Here is an 18023-nt window from a genome sequence, read left to right on the forward strand (position 1 = left end):
TTTTTCTTTTCACACCAACCATCCTAAAGATTATGAAGGTATTTCATTGTGGATCTAAATTTCATTTCCCCAAAGAAGTGTCAGTTAACTCTTTGTACACATTCTTTGAAAATCGTTTCATTCAAGCCTTTTACCCGTTTTTTAAAACTGGAGGGCATGACTTTACATCCGTTGGTTGTCAAAGTTTTGTATAGATTATAAATACTAACCCTGTACCTGATATGTGATTTGAAATGATTTCCTTCATTCCATACACTGTCTCTTTAACTCTCTAGACAGCACAATCTGTCTACCATTTTCTCCTCTTAATCTCTCTTTGGAGACCAGTCCAGGAAGTCACTACCAAATACAACATCATGAGCGTTTTCCAATTTTAGCTTTTATATTAAAGTCATTGACCCCTTCTCGAGGAGCACTAGCTAACTGTGTGTATAATATGAGGTCTGGCATGACTTGTTTGCATGTGGACACCTTGGACCACGGCAATCTGTTAGTCACAGGCTCTCCTTTTCTTGTTGGATGGGCTTGGCACTCTAGCCTAAACTTTGAGCACAGATGGGACGTGTTTCTGGATTCTACTTTCCACTCATTTGATCCGTGTGTCTGTCTTCTAAGAATAGGAAACGGTTTTGACTGCAATGGCTCTGAGTGCATTTAGGAGTCAGAAAGTGACTCTAAGACCCCCATTTTGTTCTTCGGGATTTCTTTGTCATTGCTATTGGGTTTTCTGTTTGTGTGTGTTTGTTTGTCTTAGTTCACCATGGGCTGAAACCCGTTATGTAATCCAGACTAGCTTCAAACTCCTGATCCTACTGCCCAGGCCTCTTGAATGCTGGGATTACAGTTGTGCACCCCGACACCCAACTCTACTTGGCTCTTGCTTACTGCTCTGACTGATGGAAGTCTAGACTACCGGTATGGTTTAAGTGTGAAATGTAGCTCACAGCAACTCATGTGTCATGGCTCCTACTGGTGGCACTGCTTTGGGTAGGTTGGAGTGGTTCGAAAAGAAAATGGCCCCCATAGGCCTGTAAGGAGTGGCACTACTAGGAGGGGTAGTCCTTATTTGAGTATGTGTGGCTTTGTGTGAGGAAGTGTGTCACTACCTCTGAATCTACATACAGAACTCACAGCTACCTCTCCAGCACCATGTCTGCCTATGTGCCACCGTACTCTCCCCCATGTTGATAATGGAATAATCCTCTGAACTGTAAGTCAGCCCCTATAAATGTTCTCCTTTATAAGGGTTGTCATGGTCATAGTGTCTCTTCACAGCAATAAAACCCTAAGACAGAAGTTGGAGAAGATATGGTTGACAGAGGAGAGTCACCAGAGTTCTGCCTTTGGAGATTGTAGCCCATGTCCATTTCTGCCCTAAACTCCCTGGTTCCTGGTCTGCTGAGATGGAAGGAGTCAGCTCCAGTCCTACACTTGAGCCACCATGAACTCTGCTGTGCTGTCCCCATCGTGATAGACTGTATTCATTCGAACCATGAGCCAAAATAAATCTTTCCTCCCTTAAGTTGTTTCTGTCAGGTGGCTAGACACAGTGGTGAGAAAAGTAATACGTTACCCTTGTTTTGGTTGTTGAAAAGGGTCTCACCATATGTTCTCCAAGCTGCCCTGAACCTTCCCAGTACTGCGATTATAGGGATGCATGACCACTCTCAGCTCTATACTCTTACATTTACCTATAAATGACTCTTACCAAGTCTCTTGATTTATTACTATAAATTCAAGTTATTTTTAATTTATATATGTGGTATGTGTGTCCGTGTGTGTGTGTATGTGTGTGTGTGTGCGTGCACATGTGTGCTTATTCAAGTGTATAAACAGGCCCATGGTGTGCATGTGTCGGCCAGAGGATGTGTATTGATGCTTACCTCTCACTTTTTTGAGACAGTCTTTTGTTGTTCACTGATGTGTGCGCCTGGAACACATGTTTCCAGGGATACTGCTGCTCTCCCTTTCCATCTCTAGGACCTATAGGAACATTATAATTATAGAAACATGCTACCATGTCCTTCTCTACACGTATGTGCCATGGCCTGAAAAGGCAAGAAGAGGACACCAGATCCCTTGCAATTGGAATTACAGATGGCAGTTAGCCACTTGGTGTGGGTGCTGGAAGGTGAACTCTGGTCCTCTGTAAGAGCCACAAGCACTCTCAACCACTGATCCATTCCTCCAGCCCCTCAATAGAATTTTTCTATCCAAGGCAAACTAGTATTAAATTATCTCGATTTTTGTTTATCTGAAAAATGTGTTGATTTTCCTTCATGTTTAAACATTTCACCTGTCTCTCAACACTGAATGGTGCCACACTGCCTTCTCACATGGTGTGGGTTCTGAGAGAAATTATCTATTTCTCTGAGTGTCTCTTGGTTGTGATAAACCTCTCCTGTCTCTGCTTTTAGCATTCCTTTTTTGTCTATATTATTGAATATTCTGTTTGTTTGTTTCCTTTGTTTTAGTTTTGTTGAGGTAGGATCTCCTGAGATGGCTCAGGTTTCCTATAACTTACTATGTGGCCCAGACTGACCTCAGATTCCTGATCCTGTTGCTCAACTTCCCACCATTTTAAACCTTAAGGGTAAGGGAAGTTCATGAAGTTCTTTGATATGCATATTAATGTTTCTCACCAAATTGGGCATGATGGTAACTATTATTTAATGTATTAGCCCCTCCCCTCCCTCTCTCTTTCCATTCTCATTATACTGGTTGGTCTGCTTGACAGGGTCCATCAGACCCCTGAGTTTCTGTTCATCCATGTTTTTCTTCCTACTCAGACTAGATCATCTCAAGTCTACTGCTGAGTCTGTCCAGTGTCTTTTCATTTCAGCCACATTCTTCAACTCCATAGTCTCTACCTGGTCCTTTTCTATGTGGCTTCTGTTACATTGAAACTACTTTGGAACTTTCTACTTGCTAAGACATATGTATCATTCTTTAGTCCCTTAGGAACAGTTTCTTTAACTCTTCAACAATAGCAAAGTCCATGCCTTTGTTTTACACAATCTGGGCTGTCTCCCAGATACTTTTTAGTTATTTTATTTTACATGGAGCATGTCTGTCAGTCTACACTTGCAGAGGTCAGAGGACAACCTATGCAGCCAGTTCTCCCCTCCACCACGTGGGTCCTGGGGATTGAACTCAGGTCATCATGCTTGGGGGCAGGCATTTTTACTCTCTGAGCCATTTTGCTGGCTCCTCAGAGTTTCTGTTGACTGCTTGTTTCCCTGAATAATGATATTGTCCTGTTTCTTGTATGTCTTGTAATAGTCATCTTTTGGAATTCACAGGGGAGACTGATCAAAGACTCCCTTCAATACCCAAATACGACAAATGCTGGAGTTCCTTATATAAATTGGTATAGCTTGCATATGACCTACAATGTTTAAATTATCTGCAAATGTTCCTGTAAACTTTATGTCATCTCCAAATTACTTACAAAAATACAATGTAATAGACTATTTGCTACAGTATATTGTTTAGGTAATAATAACCAGAAAAGTTTATAAATATTCAGTACAGGTAGAGTTTTTTTATACTTTGGGTTGATCCTGAAGATACAGATTCCTCACACACACAGGACCAACTGCAACTGTGTCCTTGTTAAAAACGAGACATTTCAGATTCTACAGTGTCACACTTCTGGAAATCATATTCCTGCACTCAACCAGAACTTACTCTTGTTACTTTTCGTTGATGTTGGTTGACATTCCTGAATCATGAATCTCCACATTCTTTGCTATGTGTGAATATTGATGTGTCTGCTCAGGTCCACGCACAGTTCATTTCTGTTAGAGATTTCCTACTAGGTTTTCTTAGACATCAGGGGTGATCAGGCTACCTTTTATGCTCCTGGGATCTGTATGTAATTGTGGTACCATGTCAATGTTCAGCCAGGCAGTTGATAATTACACCTGCTGTCATGGAGCCTCGAGATCAGCCAGAGGTGAGGGCTTAGCACTTCTTAGGACTCTCTGAACACATATGTAGTGCTAACATCACATGGAGTTCTAGATTCTAGAATATGGTCGGACTTTTGATAGTCTCTAAGGACACTCTCTAGCTTTTCTGTGGAAACTTTCTGTTTCCCTTAGTGGTTGCTTCATTCCCTACTGCTTCAGATAAAGTTAAAAACCTCCCTGCATACGCTTTTGGAAAACGCTCTTGTGGAGAGCCTTTTGTTGTACTGGATGACCTCTGGATAAGGTAAAATAAAGATGGTCTTAGATATCTTCCTGGGAACCATCAGAAAGGTCAAATAAAGACAAGGTCTGGGAAGTAAAATTCTTCCTATGGCTATTACATCCTGCAGTCTGTTGATTTTGTCAAAATTCGAAATCATAAATTTAGCTTTATAAACCCTCTGGCTCTTGTTTGTCCTTCTAAAAGTAAACTGTCCTGAGTTATATGAGGAGAAATGGCTGCTCTGATGATCCCAGTCCAATTAATAAAGTGATACTGGGAAACACTGACCCTCTGACCCACTGACCCACTGACCACAAAACTATGTGAGCGTCTTACCTTCCATCATTAATCTAACAGTAAAGATATGCAAAAGCAAAGGGTAGCACTGCCCTTAAGGGTTCTTTATTTGATTTATAAAATAATACATAGGAATATTTTAGTGACCTTATTATACAATAGATGTGTTACTATTTTAAGCAATTATTAAGTCCTTTTAAATTTTACGTTAAATTCTACTTTGGAAATACCAAAAGTTCTAACTCATCAAGTGAAAGTCTCCAAGTGAAGGTGCTCAGTTAAACTTTCGGTTGGTTGGGTTTTGTGTCTTATGGTGCTGAAGATGGAACCCATGGCCTATTGTGTGTTTGGAGAGTTACCCCTGAATTATAGCCCCAGTCCCACTCAGTCATATTAAAAGTCCAAGAGCTTTCTGATTCTAAAGAGTTGGGGAGCCACTGGGTTAGGTGTTCTAATCAATAGTTTTAATCACACGCCAGGAGCCAGCATGGCGCATGCACCTGTAATCCTAGCAATGGAGTTGCTGAGCCAGGAGAGTGACTTCAAAGACATCCTGAGTTACATAGCAAGATTTTAGGACTGGCTAATCTACAGAAGAGTCTTAGCCTAACCTTCCCTGCTCCTCGAAGAGGTCATGACCCATAGGCTTTAGCCAAGGTTGTTACTTCCGCTTGGGAAGCCCTTCCCTTTGTCTAGCCACTACCCAACTTCCTTATATCCACTCAGACAGTACCATCTGAAGGCAATGTTTGCTCACCAAAGTCTTGCACACCCCAGTATTGACACGCACTTTCTCTCATACTCCCATGAACTTTTCTTTCGTCGCACATGGCCCACTTATCCTTGTGTGGCTTTAGATCACTTGATCTGTGCTTGTCTCCCCTCTAAGGTTAGCCTCCAGGAGAACAACTTCCTTCCCTGCTTAGCACGTTCTCCTCAATCGCTGCCGTCGTGTTTGGAGATCTGTGTATGAGGAACGAGTGAATTATTTTCCAATATGAAAACCACATGTGAAGACAAGTGGAAAAAGTAGTTTTTATTGACTGGTCCATCATCTTAAATGACTCTTCTGCTTGCTAACCATGACTTGAGAATGAACTGTTGATAAAGAGCGTCTATCCTACGGGCATGCAAGAAGGATACCTCGGCATCATGGTCATTCTGAGCTAAATCAGATGCCTCAGCTCACTCCCAGGACCTTTATTGTGCGAGGGGATTGCGTTTCATTCTTCTTCCGTGTGTGTGTGTGTGTGTGTGTGTGTGTGTGTGTGTATAAAATTACAGAAAGACTATTACAAATGGTTGTGCTAAGTTTTTCTCCTAAAATATCTTTTTTATTAAGTGCAGAAGCATATTGAGTTTGTGCCGTGTTATTTCTTTTGGGACTAATAGTACATTTTCCAACTTCAGAAATTGTTTTTTAAGACCACAGAAGTATCAGATTCGCCTGTTGTGGCGACTACCTCAGGACAGTAGTATTTTAGTCTACTTTCCTTCCAAGAATAGAACTGTTAAAAAATTACTCCACTTATTTATTCTTCAGTGGACAATTTATTTCGCGAGGGGGATCGTGTTTCATTCTTCTTCCATTGAAGTAATGATGTGCGCATGTTTTCCTGCGGCAGGGACAAACAGCTTACCTTGGTAAGCTCTAGACCAAGTCCTGTTTGAGTGAGTGAGACCTGTGGGATCTGGATGGAGGCAGCATCCTGTCTTTCGTACGAGATAGCTGAGTCTTACTTGCAAGATCTGTCAGCACAAGTTGCAGATTCCATTCAGATCAACCTAGTACATTTCACAGCAAGGCTCCCAGAACAAACTGAACAGAGCTCCTCAGAACACTGTCTTGATTTTATGATGCCTACCTCAATCGTATATTTTTTTTACACAGAGACAAATGGATATCAATGCTGCTATTGGAGCTCTGATAGAATCAAATTCTGCCCAGCAGATGGAGGTAAAATATCCAGTTCTATTTATATTGGCAGTTTCGCTATTCAAATCAAACAGAGGGATTTTTTTTTTTTTTGAAAGTCAAAATTCGGCATTATCTCAAAGATCATATTTAAAACAGAAAATCTGGAACTATTTTCAAGTATCATAAAACAGAAATATGTGTACAGGATGTTTCATGAGAAAATATTGAAACAAAAAAATACGTTTTAAAGGACTTATTGTCAGGGATTTGCTACTGTTTGGGGAGGTAGTAAATAAAGTTAACCAAGCCCCTTGTAGTTGGCTTTGTCATGATTGCTTAACCATTTGGTCTCAGAGAGGAGATAAAAGCTCTTCTCCCTCTTGGCTGAATCTGGTCAATCGTCTATGTTTATCTGCAAACAAGTGCGCATATGCATACAGTATAATGTAGAAAAGAGAAATCAACAAGCCTAATGTTAGAGCATGAGGAAGACTCCAGGCACATGGAGGACACAGCTTATGAGCGAGGATGCAAAGCTAATTGCTTTTCTAGTTCTCCTTCTCTTGTGGGTTTTCGTTTTGGCTGGTGGATAAGTACATAAAATGTATTTGATAGTAAATGCATAAACTCCAATGTGATGGTCCACCCCCTCAGAGCAGCTGTTCTAACCGTACAGGAGACGCTGTTCTAACCACACAGGAGTCGCTATTCTAACCATACAGGAGATGCTGTACTAACCATACAGGAGATGCTATTCTAACCATAAGGAGATGCTATTCTAACTGTATAGGAGACACTGTTCTAACCACACAGGAGATGTTGTTCCAACTGTATAGGGAATCATTACCTTAAATAGTCTTTGGTTCTGGTTAATTTCAGTGTGGTTTTTTTTTTACTTGCAACATTTTTAAGTAAAGTCTAAAATTTAAAACTCTAATTGTTTGATGTGGAGTTTTAAAAGCATGATTCAGTAGGCATAATAATTCTTTAAGTCTCTTGTCAGCTTACAAATTAAACTTTGACCTCTGATCAGGATTCAGGATTAATAAGTTGATGTACATAGTTAGCTATAAAAATATGTCCTCTCCTTTCTGTTCCAAGCCCCCTAAACGCAATTAGACCCACAGTCTCATTCTGCTTTGCCCAGGTTGTCCTTGGGGTTTGCTTGCTTATCTGATTCTTATGCTAACTTGGCAGAGTTACCAGAACACTGAAGTGACCTTCCTCAGCCAAGGTACAGAGATTTCCAAAACCCTGGCCTACCTTAGCAGTCTCCTGAGCAGCATCAAGAATCCTCTTGGCACACGAGAAAACCCGGCACGGATCTGCAAGGATTTGCTGAGCTGTCAGTATGAGGTTTCGGATGGTGAGTCCTTCCCGTCAGAGTCCCAAGTCCAACTGAGTCATTTCCAAACATTCGAGATCTGTAATGCTCTCGCTTCCCATCTCTGTCATTCTGATCAAACATCAGCAAGACCCACCATAAATTCACCAAAACTGAAACGGTCTTCAAGGAACTTGTGAAAATACCACCTCCCCGTGCTTTGTTCACACGTCGTATTTGCAAAAGTGTACATCATATTTAAATCAAAACAGGGAAGTGCAACGTTAGGGGTAGTAGACAAGAATCCACTAGAATCCTTGCTAATTCAAGACCATCAAAGTTCACAACTTTTTTTATTTCATATTCCACAGCACTCCCTAAAAATGTCATTTAACAGAACTTAAATACACCCCAACTAGAATTGGCGAGTACCAAATCAGAGTGGTTTATCATTCCCTCAAGTACGTTGATCAGGTGTATAAAAGTGGGTTTAGAGAAAATCGTTAAGGAAACATTTTAAACCCAGAGGATCGGTCACCACTCAAGACAAACATTAACTGCCAAAAATTATTTCATTTCCTTTTTCATTTTGTTTAGTCTGCGAAAACCTGTACAATAAATATTATATCTTTTTGTTTTACTAAAACCTTAATTTCCAGAACATTTTCAGTGAAGTTGAGTCCAACCAGTCCAGTTTTGCTTGTCACAGATTAGTCAGAAAAGTGAATCTTGTTTATGATTGGATTTATAGGACAGATACAGTGAGGCAATGGGACACGAGAGTGCAGAATTTACCTAAAGAGCAGCCTTCAGTGGAGCAAAGGACTCTGAACCTTGGGCAAAAAAAAAAAAAAAAAAAAAAAAAAAAGGAAGTGACGAAAAGACTTTAAGAACTAATGACATCATAGGGAGTTGGTCCTGATGGAATAGAAAAAGAAACTGTTGGTTGAAGAATAAGAAAGTATAAGCAGGAAAAGCAGAGATCTGAAGTGGCTAAGAGGGTTCAATTGGAGAGCAGGTTAGGGTGGACAGCCTAGGACATTAATGGTTGGAGTAATGACATTGGAGTGTCAGGAACAGAATAGAGTGGCCAAGTGTTAACATGGGTTAAAACAAAATACCAAGAATGAAGTTTTACGACCTTTTCCTGAAAGTAGTAACAAGCTAAAATACTGAGTAGTGGCCCCGAGAGACGATAATGGATGATACAACGAGATGGTGATCATTTCGACACGGACTATTTTAAGGGAGAGCATGCATAGGGGAGGATGGTCTGGATTGTAGCAGCCGGAGCGACAACTTCCCACGTCCGGCACTCGGAGGCCAGGGCAGAACTGGAATGAAGGAGCTAGGAGACGCAATGCCCTCAGGGCAGAACCAAAGTTTGTATTGGAACCTTTAGGGTCACAAGAGACATAAGACACCTAAAATAGACGTAAGATAAGCCAATGATCATGTTACCATGAAACTCCTATCCCATCGCTGTTGCACAACCTGCTGCCTGAGTTCAAAGCATGGCACCACACAGACAATGTAAGGTTGATGGATCACCTTTTATTCAGACAAAAATAGTTCACACAGCAATAGGGGGACAATCTAGAAGAAATGATGAGCAACTTCCTTCTACCCTGTGACTCCCAGGGTCAGCAAGCTCAGCACTCCTGAGCCACCCACCTCATGGGCATGCTTTCACTGACACCTTCTCAGCCTGTCTATCATTTTGACTAATGTTACAAAATGTCTTTCAGATTGGTAGGTGCTTGAAAATACAGTTCTGGGTAACACTTTCTATGGGGGTATAGCTTCCTATACCCACATATTCACTCGCTAAATGTCGGCGTTTACAATTGGCTATGTATGTTAATAGAGGTGTCAAAATGTGTCAACATGTGTCCATGTAAAATCCACCACTTTCAACTTAAAGGGAATAAGAGGTAGATTGTTCTGGGGCCGTTTTGAGTGGTCATCTCCGAGGAACACAGACTTAGGTGTTACCACAGATTCAGTGTTCCAGTGTGGGAGCAGTTTTATAAAGTTTTATGAACTTTTCTAGTTTTCCATGACAAAGAAAGTCATAAACGGAGGCAAGTTTACAGTGCACTGGTGTGTGCATCGGAGAGGTGGGCAGTGTGAGACGGGAGAGCTTTTCTGCAGGCTCGAGCTGCTGTGGGGTAGCATTCTTACCTCCTGGGTTGGTGGAAGCTAATGGTCTGCTAAGTCGATGGATTCTAAAGGGTGTCTATCTGTCAGTCACAAGGCATTAGTCCAGACACAGTGGTGGACAAGGAATGGCTGTTCTGGGGAGACTAGAGCTAGCCCAAGAGCAGGAGATTAGCACCTGGACCTAAAGCATTCCAATCTCTCCCAAGTACTGAAATGCTAATCAGACAATCAATCCCTGCAGACAGAGCTTCTTTCCAGGAGATTTTATTCATAGAATCAACAATATCCAAGTTCATACCGTTTAGTATGAGACTGAGATAATTTTGTGTTTTGTTACAAATTAACAGGAAAATACTGGATTGACCCAAATCTTGGATGCTCTTCAGATGCCTTTGAGGTTTTCTGCAACTTCAGTGCTGGAGGCCAGACATGTGTATCTCCTATTTCTGTGACAAAGGTGTGTACTGAATTTTAGAACATGTGCTTGTGTATTTTACCCGTGTATTTTACAGGAACTTTTTTAATGCCATCCTATAATTGCTGATTTAATTTAAGACTAAAACTTAAAAGTCGCCCTTCACCATTCCCTATCACATGTGAGAAATATTTTCATTGTTAAAAATATTTTAAAGATTTATTTTTGTTATACATAGAAATGTTTGCCTGCATACATATGTGTGTGTGATGTGTCCATGCCTGGTCCTTGGAGGGGTGAGAAGAGGATATCAGATTCCCTGGAACTGGAGTTAGGAATGGTTGTGAGCCACCATCTGGGTTCTGGGAATTGACCCCAGATCTCTGCATCAATTGTCCTTCTCCATTGAGCCACGTCTCCAGTTCTAAAAAGAGAATAATTGTCATGTATCTTAACAGTTTGATTGTGTGTTTCATGATCGATTGGGCATGGTGTGCTCCCTAAAGTGTGTGCAGCACAGCATTGTTTAAACCCACACAGACCTTGGTCTCCAGCCAGCTGCACCTGTGCTGATCAACAGTCCACAGCCACAACTATGACTTTGTGAAAATTGTATCATCAGTAAAGAAACCTTGCTACAAAAGCTTGCTGCGTCCCGATGATTAGCATTTAAAAAAAAATCTCCTGTAAACATTCACTGGATACTATTTTTAAGTTTCAAGATTCATTCTGAAAATGCGCTCTGAAGAATGAATGTGGGTTTGTTTCATGCCACAGTAACACAAGTATCATTAAAAAACCCAAAGCCCAGCTCTATTTATAACACCTTGAAATCAAAATTGTAATTCTTTCTTTTTCTGATTAGACCAGCTTAGAGCGTTTTCTCATGTGTTGGCAAAGAGCTCACACATATGCCTATTGTGTGTTCCATCCATCTTTAGAAGACTGAAAGGCACAGTCCACAGTTGGTTTCTGTGTAGTTCCTCCCTTTGCTGAGCATGGCTTTAGAGTATGAAATCTCAGTCGTCATTCACCGCTGTTCCTAAGAATAGAGGAAAGAGCACTGCTCTGTCCCCAGAGGATTCATGTTCTCCTAACTAGAGACACACTAGTTCTCTGTAAAATATACATGTCCACACCCTTGCCCTCAAGGTTCCAGAAGTTGCCTGAGGATTTTCATACAGATTTTTGTGGACAGGAGATAAAAGAAGGGAAATGTTGAACAAGTGAGAGAGGAACAGTGAAGAACAACGTGATATCTGGTCCCACAACTGAATGATTGCCCTAGTGATAGGTGATAGGAAGAGCAGCAGACAGGAATGTGTGCTGGAGAACACCCTGGAGACAACAGGACAAGCTACCGAAGGGCTTGCTGCACTCCGGGGTACAGGGCTTTGTCACTGTCTCAGTTAGGGTTTTACTGCTGTGAACAGATACCATGACCAATGCAACTCTTATAAGGGCAACATTTAATTGGGGCTGGATCAGCGGTTCAGTCCATCATCATCAAGACAGGAGCATGACAGCATCCAGGCAGCCATGGTGCAGGAGGAGCTGAGAGTTCTAAGTCTTCATCTGAAGGCTGTTAGCAGAATACTGGCTTCCAGGCAGCTAGAATAAAGGTCCTAAAGCCCACACCCACAGTGACACACCTACTCCAACAGGACCACACCTCCAAATAGTGCCACTCCCTGGGCTAAGCATATTAAACTATGACAGTTGTTTTCTTTTTGTTTTGGTTTGGCTTTGTGGTTTTGGCATGAGAACTTTTATGTTAAAGAGTAAAACTGCTAATACCAGAGCCAAAACAATATTAATAAACACATTCCAAGAGAGTTACAGTCAAGGTTTTGAAAAAACATAATTGTTGACTGCTTGATCAGGCTTCAATAGTTATAAAACCTACCAAGCTTAACCTCTTTACATTCCTGTCAGGTGGGTGCCACACCCCCACGTAACCAACAGGCGACCACGGCTGAGCAAGGCTGATTTTCTACACATACCTGATCTGGATCTTAAAAGCAAAATCGATTACTTAAACTTTCCTAAGGAGCACCCTCCCATGCTTTGGTCTTGATACCTTAATTTCTCATTTATTTCCTCTCTTCCTAGAGTTTTTCTTTGATATTTTGTTTTGATTTGCTTTTGTTATGATTTCTGTTTTGACATTGGTTTTCCTTTTCTGGTGCTTGTGGTCCTAGGGTTCAAGTGTAAGGCTAACAGGCTACTAAGCAAGCGCTCTACCGCCGAGCTGAGCCTCCCGTTGGGGTTTTCTCTCTCACTGTTGTTGCATTACTATCTTCTAGCATCATTGGCTCCTAACTGATATTTTCCTAATTTTCCATTTGTATATGAATTAAAAATTCCTTAGTAGCATCCGCTTCAACTCACATTGAATCTGCAACCTTCCTTGAAGAAGTCTCACATGGTGGTGGTGGTGGTGGTGGTGCTGGTGGTGCTGGTGGTGCTGGTGGTGGTGGTGGTGGTGGTGGTGGTGGTGGTGGTAATGGTGGTGGTGGTGGTGATGGTGGTGATGGTGATGATGATGGTGGTGGTGATGGTGATGGCTATTATGCTGACAATGATAGTGATTCTGGTAATGATGGTGATGGTGGTGATGGTGGTAGTGTGTAGGGCTAAGGAAACATTTACCTCTCTTTCCAGATGTGGGACTCGGCAGTCAGACTGTCTCCTATTTTTCCCTGTACCATTCGTGTTATTCATTAAGCTTCGTTAATGCATTTTTCCCATTAGTAAGCATTTCTTTCTGACATACTATTTGCAACTACTTTAAGATTTTGGCAAAAAAAAAAAAATTAAACTTACTCAACCAAATCACTTTTCCCAAAGCTATATCGTATCTTTTGAAATACACATCAAGCTAATTTCAAGTGAAGAGTCTCATGAAGACAGACTAAAGCATGACTGCCAAGCAAGTACAGTTATCACTGTTTCAGGGAAGACTAAAATTAATGTATTGTATACAATAGCCTAACAATATCCTGCGGTTCATACAGACTCACCAGAACCTCTCATCAATATCCTCTCCTGGTCCGTGCCCACTGCCATCACCTTGGTAGCCTGACTTGACAGTGTTTCCACCCTGATAACCAGAATCATACAGGTCTTCACTCTTCCACCAGAAGCCAGCGATTAAACCTTTGCCGGACAGTACACCATCTATTGGCATGCAAATTCCAAATTTCTCCGGCCCTTCCGCAAGTCTCCCTGTATCAGATGTTTCTAGATCGCCGTGTTTTCTGACTCCACTCTTGTTTCTGTGACCTAGTTGGAGTTTGGAGTCGGCAAAGTACAGATGAACTTTCTTCACTTGCTGAGCTCAGAAGCCACCCACATCATCACCCTTCACTGTCTAAACACCCCGAGGCGGACCGGCACGCCGGCGGATGGTCCAGAGTTGCCTATTAGTTTCAAAGGATGGAATGGTCAGATTTTTGAAGAAAACACTCTACTTGAACCTCAAGTCCTCTCAGATGACTGCAAGGTAAGAGAATGGCACTTTGAGAAATGTGGTTTAAAATGAAGAGGGGGGAGGGCTTTCCTTACAAACTGAAACTTCAGGAGAGTGCCCTTGTAAAGTCCCTGTCATACCTATGTTTTCCATAAGCAATCATCATATATATGTGTACGTATGTATATATGTATGTTAAGTATATGTATATGTATAAACATATATACATACATGTTGTTTATACATGTATATACATACATAATTTATACATAAATATCTCAGAGAGATAGATGATAGATAGATAGATAGATAGATAGATAGATGATAGATAGATAGATAGATAGATGATAGATAGATAGATAGATGATAGATAGATAGATAGATAGATAGATAGATAGATAGATAGATAGATAATAGATAGATAGATGATAGATAGATAGCTAGATACATAGATAGTCAAATTTTGTTATGTTAATAGTCATGGATTCTTGTTTCAGTTTCTGAAACAGGGTCTTTCTATGGATACCCTTGAGCCTTTTATGTAGCCCAGGTTGGCCTTGAACTCACAGAGATCCATCTGCCTGCCTCTATCTCCCATGTGCTACTATGCCCAGCTTATTCATGGATTTTTAATGTGCCTTTTTAAAGATTTATTTTATTTTTAAGCTCCTTTTTATGTGCACGAATGTTTCACCTTTATGTATGTATGTGCACCATATGTATGCTTGGTGCCTTCTGAAGTCAGAGTGAGCACTGGATCACCCGGAACTGGTGTTGCGAGCCACCATGTCGGTGCTAAGAACCAAACCAACATCCTCTGCAAAAGGTGCAAGTGTTCTCCACTACCCAGCAGCCTCACCAGCCCCTTGTTTAACTGTGTGTATGTGTGCGTATCGTTGTGTGCTTGTGTATACGAGTACCCGTGGAAGCTAAGAGACAGTGTCAGATCCCCTGGAGCTGTAGCTATAGGCGATTGTGATCTGTCTGGTGTGGGAGCTGGAAGACAAACCGTGCAAGAGCAGTCTGTGCTCGTGACTGCTGGGCGATCTCTCCAACCGCTGCTCGTGGATTCTTACATGTAAAGCAAACGTTGATGCGTAGATGTTACTCCTTGGATAAAATAATTGCGTCTGGATAGACAAACAGACAGGCTAGAGATCGCCTGGTCAGCTGACTGATATGGCACGCACATAAATATATTTACTTCATGTTTTTGAGCCCTACATCTTACTGATGCGTGGGAGAGACAAGTCATAGAATTGTCACTCTATTTGATTTTACTAATTCTTACACAAACAAAGTTGAATAAGGTTGTGAACTGACTGGCCCTCTTGATGTTTGACTCTAGCTCTCGGTGTTCTTCTATTGAAATGAAGCAATTAAAAAGAAAAGAAAAGAAATGAAGCAATAGATACTGTGGCAAATTTAACTGTATATATGTGCTCTTTATTTCATTAATTAATTTAAGTAGCTTTGTTTCCTGCCCTGGTATATAATTCGGCCCAAGATTTTTTTTTTTTTTTTGGTTCTTTTTTTTCGGAGCTGGGGACCGAACCCAGGGCCTTGCGCTTCCTAAGTAAGCGCTCTACCACTGAGCTAAATCCCCAGGCCCTCGGCCCAAGATTTAACATCTCTTGCCCTTCCTTGGAGACCATCTCTTCATAACATGTCCTTTCATAGGTAAACGGGCAAACGAAGGTTGTTCAGATTCTCTTTTCTTTGAAAAGTTGCATCTTCAACAAATACATTGCAACTTTTACTCCTCCCCCTAAACTTTCAGTGCTCATTACCACCTCTGAGGTGCAATCTGAGCTCAACAGCAGTCAGGCCTATTTCCTGGGTTGGGCTTTCATTGGCTGCTACTGTCTTCCATGGCCAAACTCATCTACTTATCACCATACCAACAACAACAAGTCCTACTGTTTACTGATTTTTACATTGTAATTGGCCATTTAGTACACAGACCATTTTATTAATCTTTACGTTTGTAAAGAAACATCAGTCCAAGGCAGGCTTGGTAGGATACACTATAAGCCCAGCAGTTACGATGTGGAGACAGGAGGATTAGGCATTCAAGGCCAGCCTGGGCTACATGAGACAACTCCTAGATAAACAAGATGTGAGGAAAAGTCTCATTGCCTCAATGTCTCCTGCCACTTTCCAGGTGGTGTTCCCAGCCCTGTGCTAGGCCGACGTCACCACCGAATACCTCACACCTATACTTGGTGCATTTGTTGTTGTGACCTTGACGTTCCGGGGATGTCGTGTTTTCTCTGCAGTGCCCTTCTCCACTTTTCTCACCATCTGGAAGTTTCTGGCATTCTTTAAGACCCAGCTAAATTCTGAATGTCATAAAAAACATTTCCTGATTTCTCTAGCAATAAAGAATCTAGTCTACACATCCTATCTGCGCCATGTATCTTGCCCTTACTGTACGCACAGTCTGTGTACTAGATCTTGCTCTTACTATACACTCTCTGGCTGCACAATGTATTTCGCCCTTACTGTCTGCGGGCTCTCTGTGTGCCGTGTCTTACCCTGACCATAGATGGTCTTTTTTTGCATTACTTATTTATGTCTCTTCTTCCCAGTCAGGTTGCTAAGCTATTTACTTCAGACGTCAGAACTAAGTTAGTCACCTTTATACTTCCCAACCTGTCATAAAATTAGAAGTGACAGTTCATTCAATTATGACTAATGGGCAGAAGCATGTTCAGTGTCCTGCTTGACAGGTTAGTGAATGCATCTCACAGTCTTTCCAAGTTTTAGGTCTGGTTATCATGGCAACCTTAGGACATCAGACAAATAACTTACTGGTCAACGTCAATGGTCTTGGCTTTGACATGATAATATTAGATTAACTAATCACTAAAGACCCTTCTGATTTTAAAATTCAGACCATGACAAGACTGTGAGCAAGTAAATTGGCTTCTGACTAAAAAACTTCAGAAACTGAGGCAACTGAGTTTCTCTGCTCCCTTGTGTTGAATATTTAACACAGAACGTTTCATGACAGCTTTTGGCCATATCGTTTATCATAAACAGCAGAAGCTGCAGCAATGGGAGAGGCAGAAGGCTTAGGAAGAACAAAGAAGAAAGCTGTACAAATAGGAAGTCCCAGATTTGGAGAGGGAAAGGGAACTCAAAACAAATCGATATGATTATCCTTTAACTGCTTCTAACTGAGGCAATCCTAGTTATCTGCTACCTATATATAACGACTGTGATAATCAATCCTCCTTTACTCAAGAAAGTGACCACCCTGAACAAAAACAGGGAGAGGAAGCTAGCAGGATGACTTAGTGGTTAAAGTTCTGCTGCCAAACTTGAGGACCCAATTTTAATCATTGGGACCCATGTGGCAGAAGGACAGAACTCTCTCATTGGTTTTCCACTGACGCACGCACGCACACACACACACACACACACACACACACAAAAGGAACAGATGGGTCAGAACCATATTGGGAATCCTGCAGACTTTTAACTCCTGTCTGCTACAGTGATCTGCAGACACCAGAGGCAGAGGCTGGCATTAGCTTCTGGCAGCAAAACTCAGAAGACAGTGCTATTGCAGAGAAAGAAAGCCTGGTGTCTTCGCTCCTTTTCCTGATGCTGTAGTAAAACCCTCGGGCACAAGCAACTTAAGAGAAGAAAAGGTTGATTTGGGTCAGAGCTGCTCACATGTAGTCACAGTACCAGGGAACACACATGCTAGTGCTCAGCTGGCTTTCTGTCAGACATAGTCGGGGATCCCCTGTAGGAAATACTGCCACCCACTGTGGGCAGGTCTTCCTGACTCAACGTAATACAGATAACGACCTACTAACATGATCGGAGGCCAGTCTGCCAGATGATTCCTGATTCTGTTGACAATTAACACTCCCACAATGGGTCTGGTCATACAGGTCTGTAGCTACAGCCACTCAGGAGACTGAAGCTGGAGGACCATATGTTCAAAGCCAGCCTGAGCAGTTTATTACCTTGTCTTTACGAATTAAAAAGAAAAAAAAGGTGCTGTGTTAGCATGGCAGGTAGCATATTCGTCTGATCGAGACATAAAGGGTCTCAAGGTGTAGCCCAATGATAGAATGCTTGCTAGCAAGTGGAAGAACTTAGATTTAATCTCTAGTGTGGTGTGGGTGGAGAGAGAGGGAGGGGAAGAAGATATGGGACAGGAGGAAATAAGGAAAAGGAGTATCCTAGACTTCAGTGTTTTGATGACTAGAATTACTAT

The 18023-nt window shown here is 41.6% G+C and overlaps 1 protein-coding gene across 3 annotated transcripts in view; it reads left to right on the forward strand.

Moving 5' to 3' along the window:
- The window catches only part of Col24a1 (collagen type XXIV alpha 1 chain), a 257704-nt gene that overhangs the window by 237574 nt on the left and 2107 nt on the right, over positions 1 to 18023 (forward strand). For all 3 annotated transcript variants that reach the window (XM_087631264.1, NM_001447429.1, XM_087631268.1), the window contains 4 exon segments: positions 6386 to 6451; positions 7610 to 7778; positions 10247 to 10356; positions 13604 to 13819. In XM_087631264.1, the coding sequence (XP_087487390.1) occupies positions 6386 to 6451; positions 7610 to 7778; positions 10247 to 10356; positions 13604 to 13819 (561 nt within the window).

This window comes from Rattus norvegicus, chromosome 2 (genome assembly GCF_021556685.1).
Source record: "Rattus norvegicus strain SHRSP/BbbUtx chromosome 2, alternate assembly SHRSP_T2T, whole genome shotgun sequence".
Taxonomy (NCBI): Eukaryota; Metazoa; Chordata; class Mammalia; order Rodentia; family Muridae; genus Rattus; species Rattus norvegicus.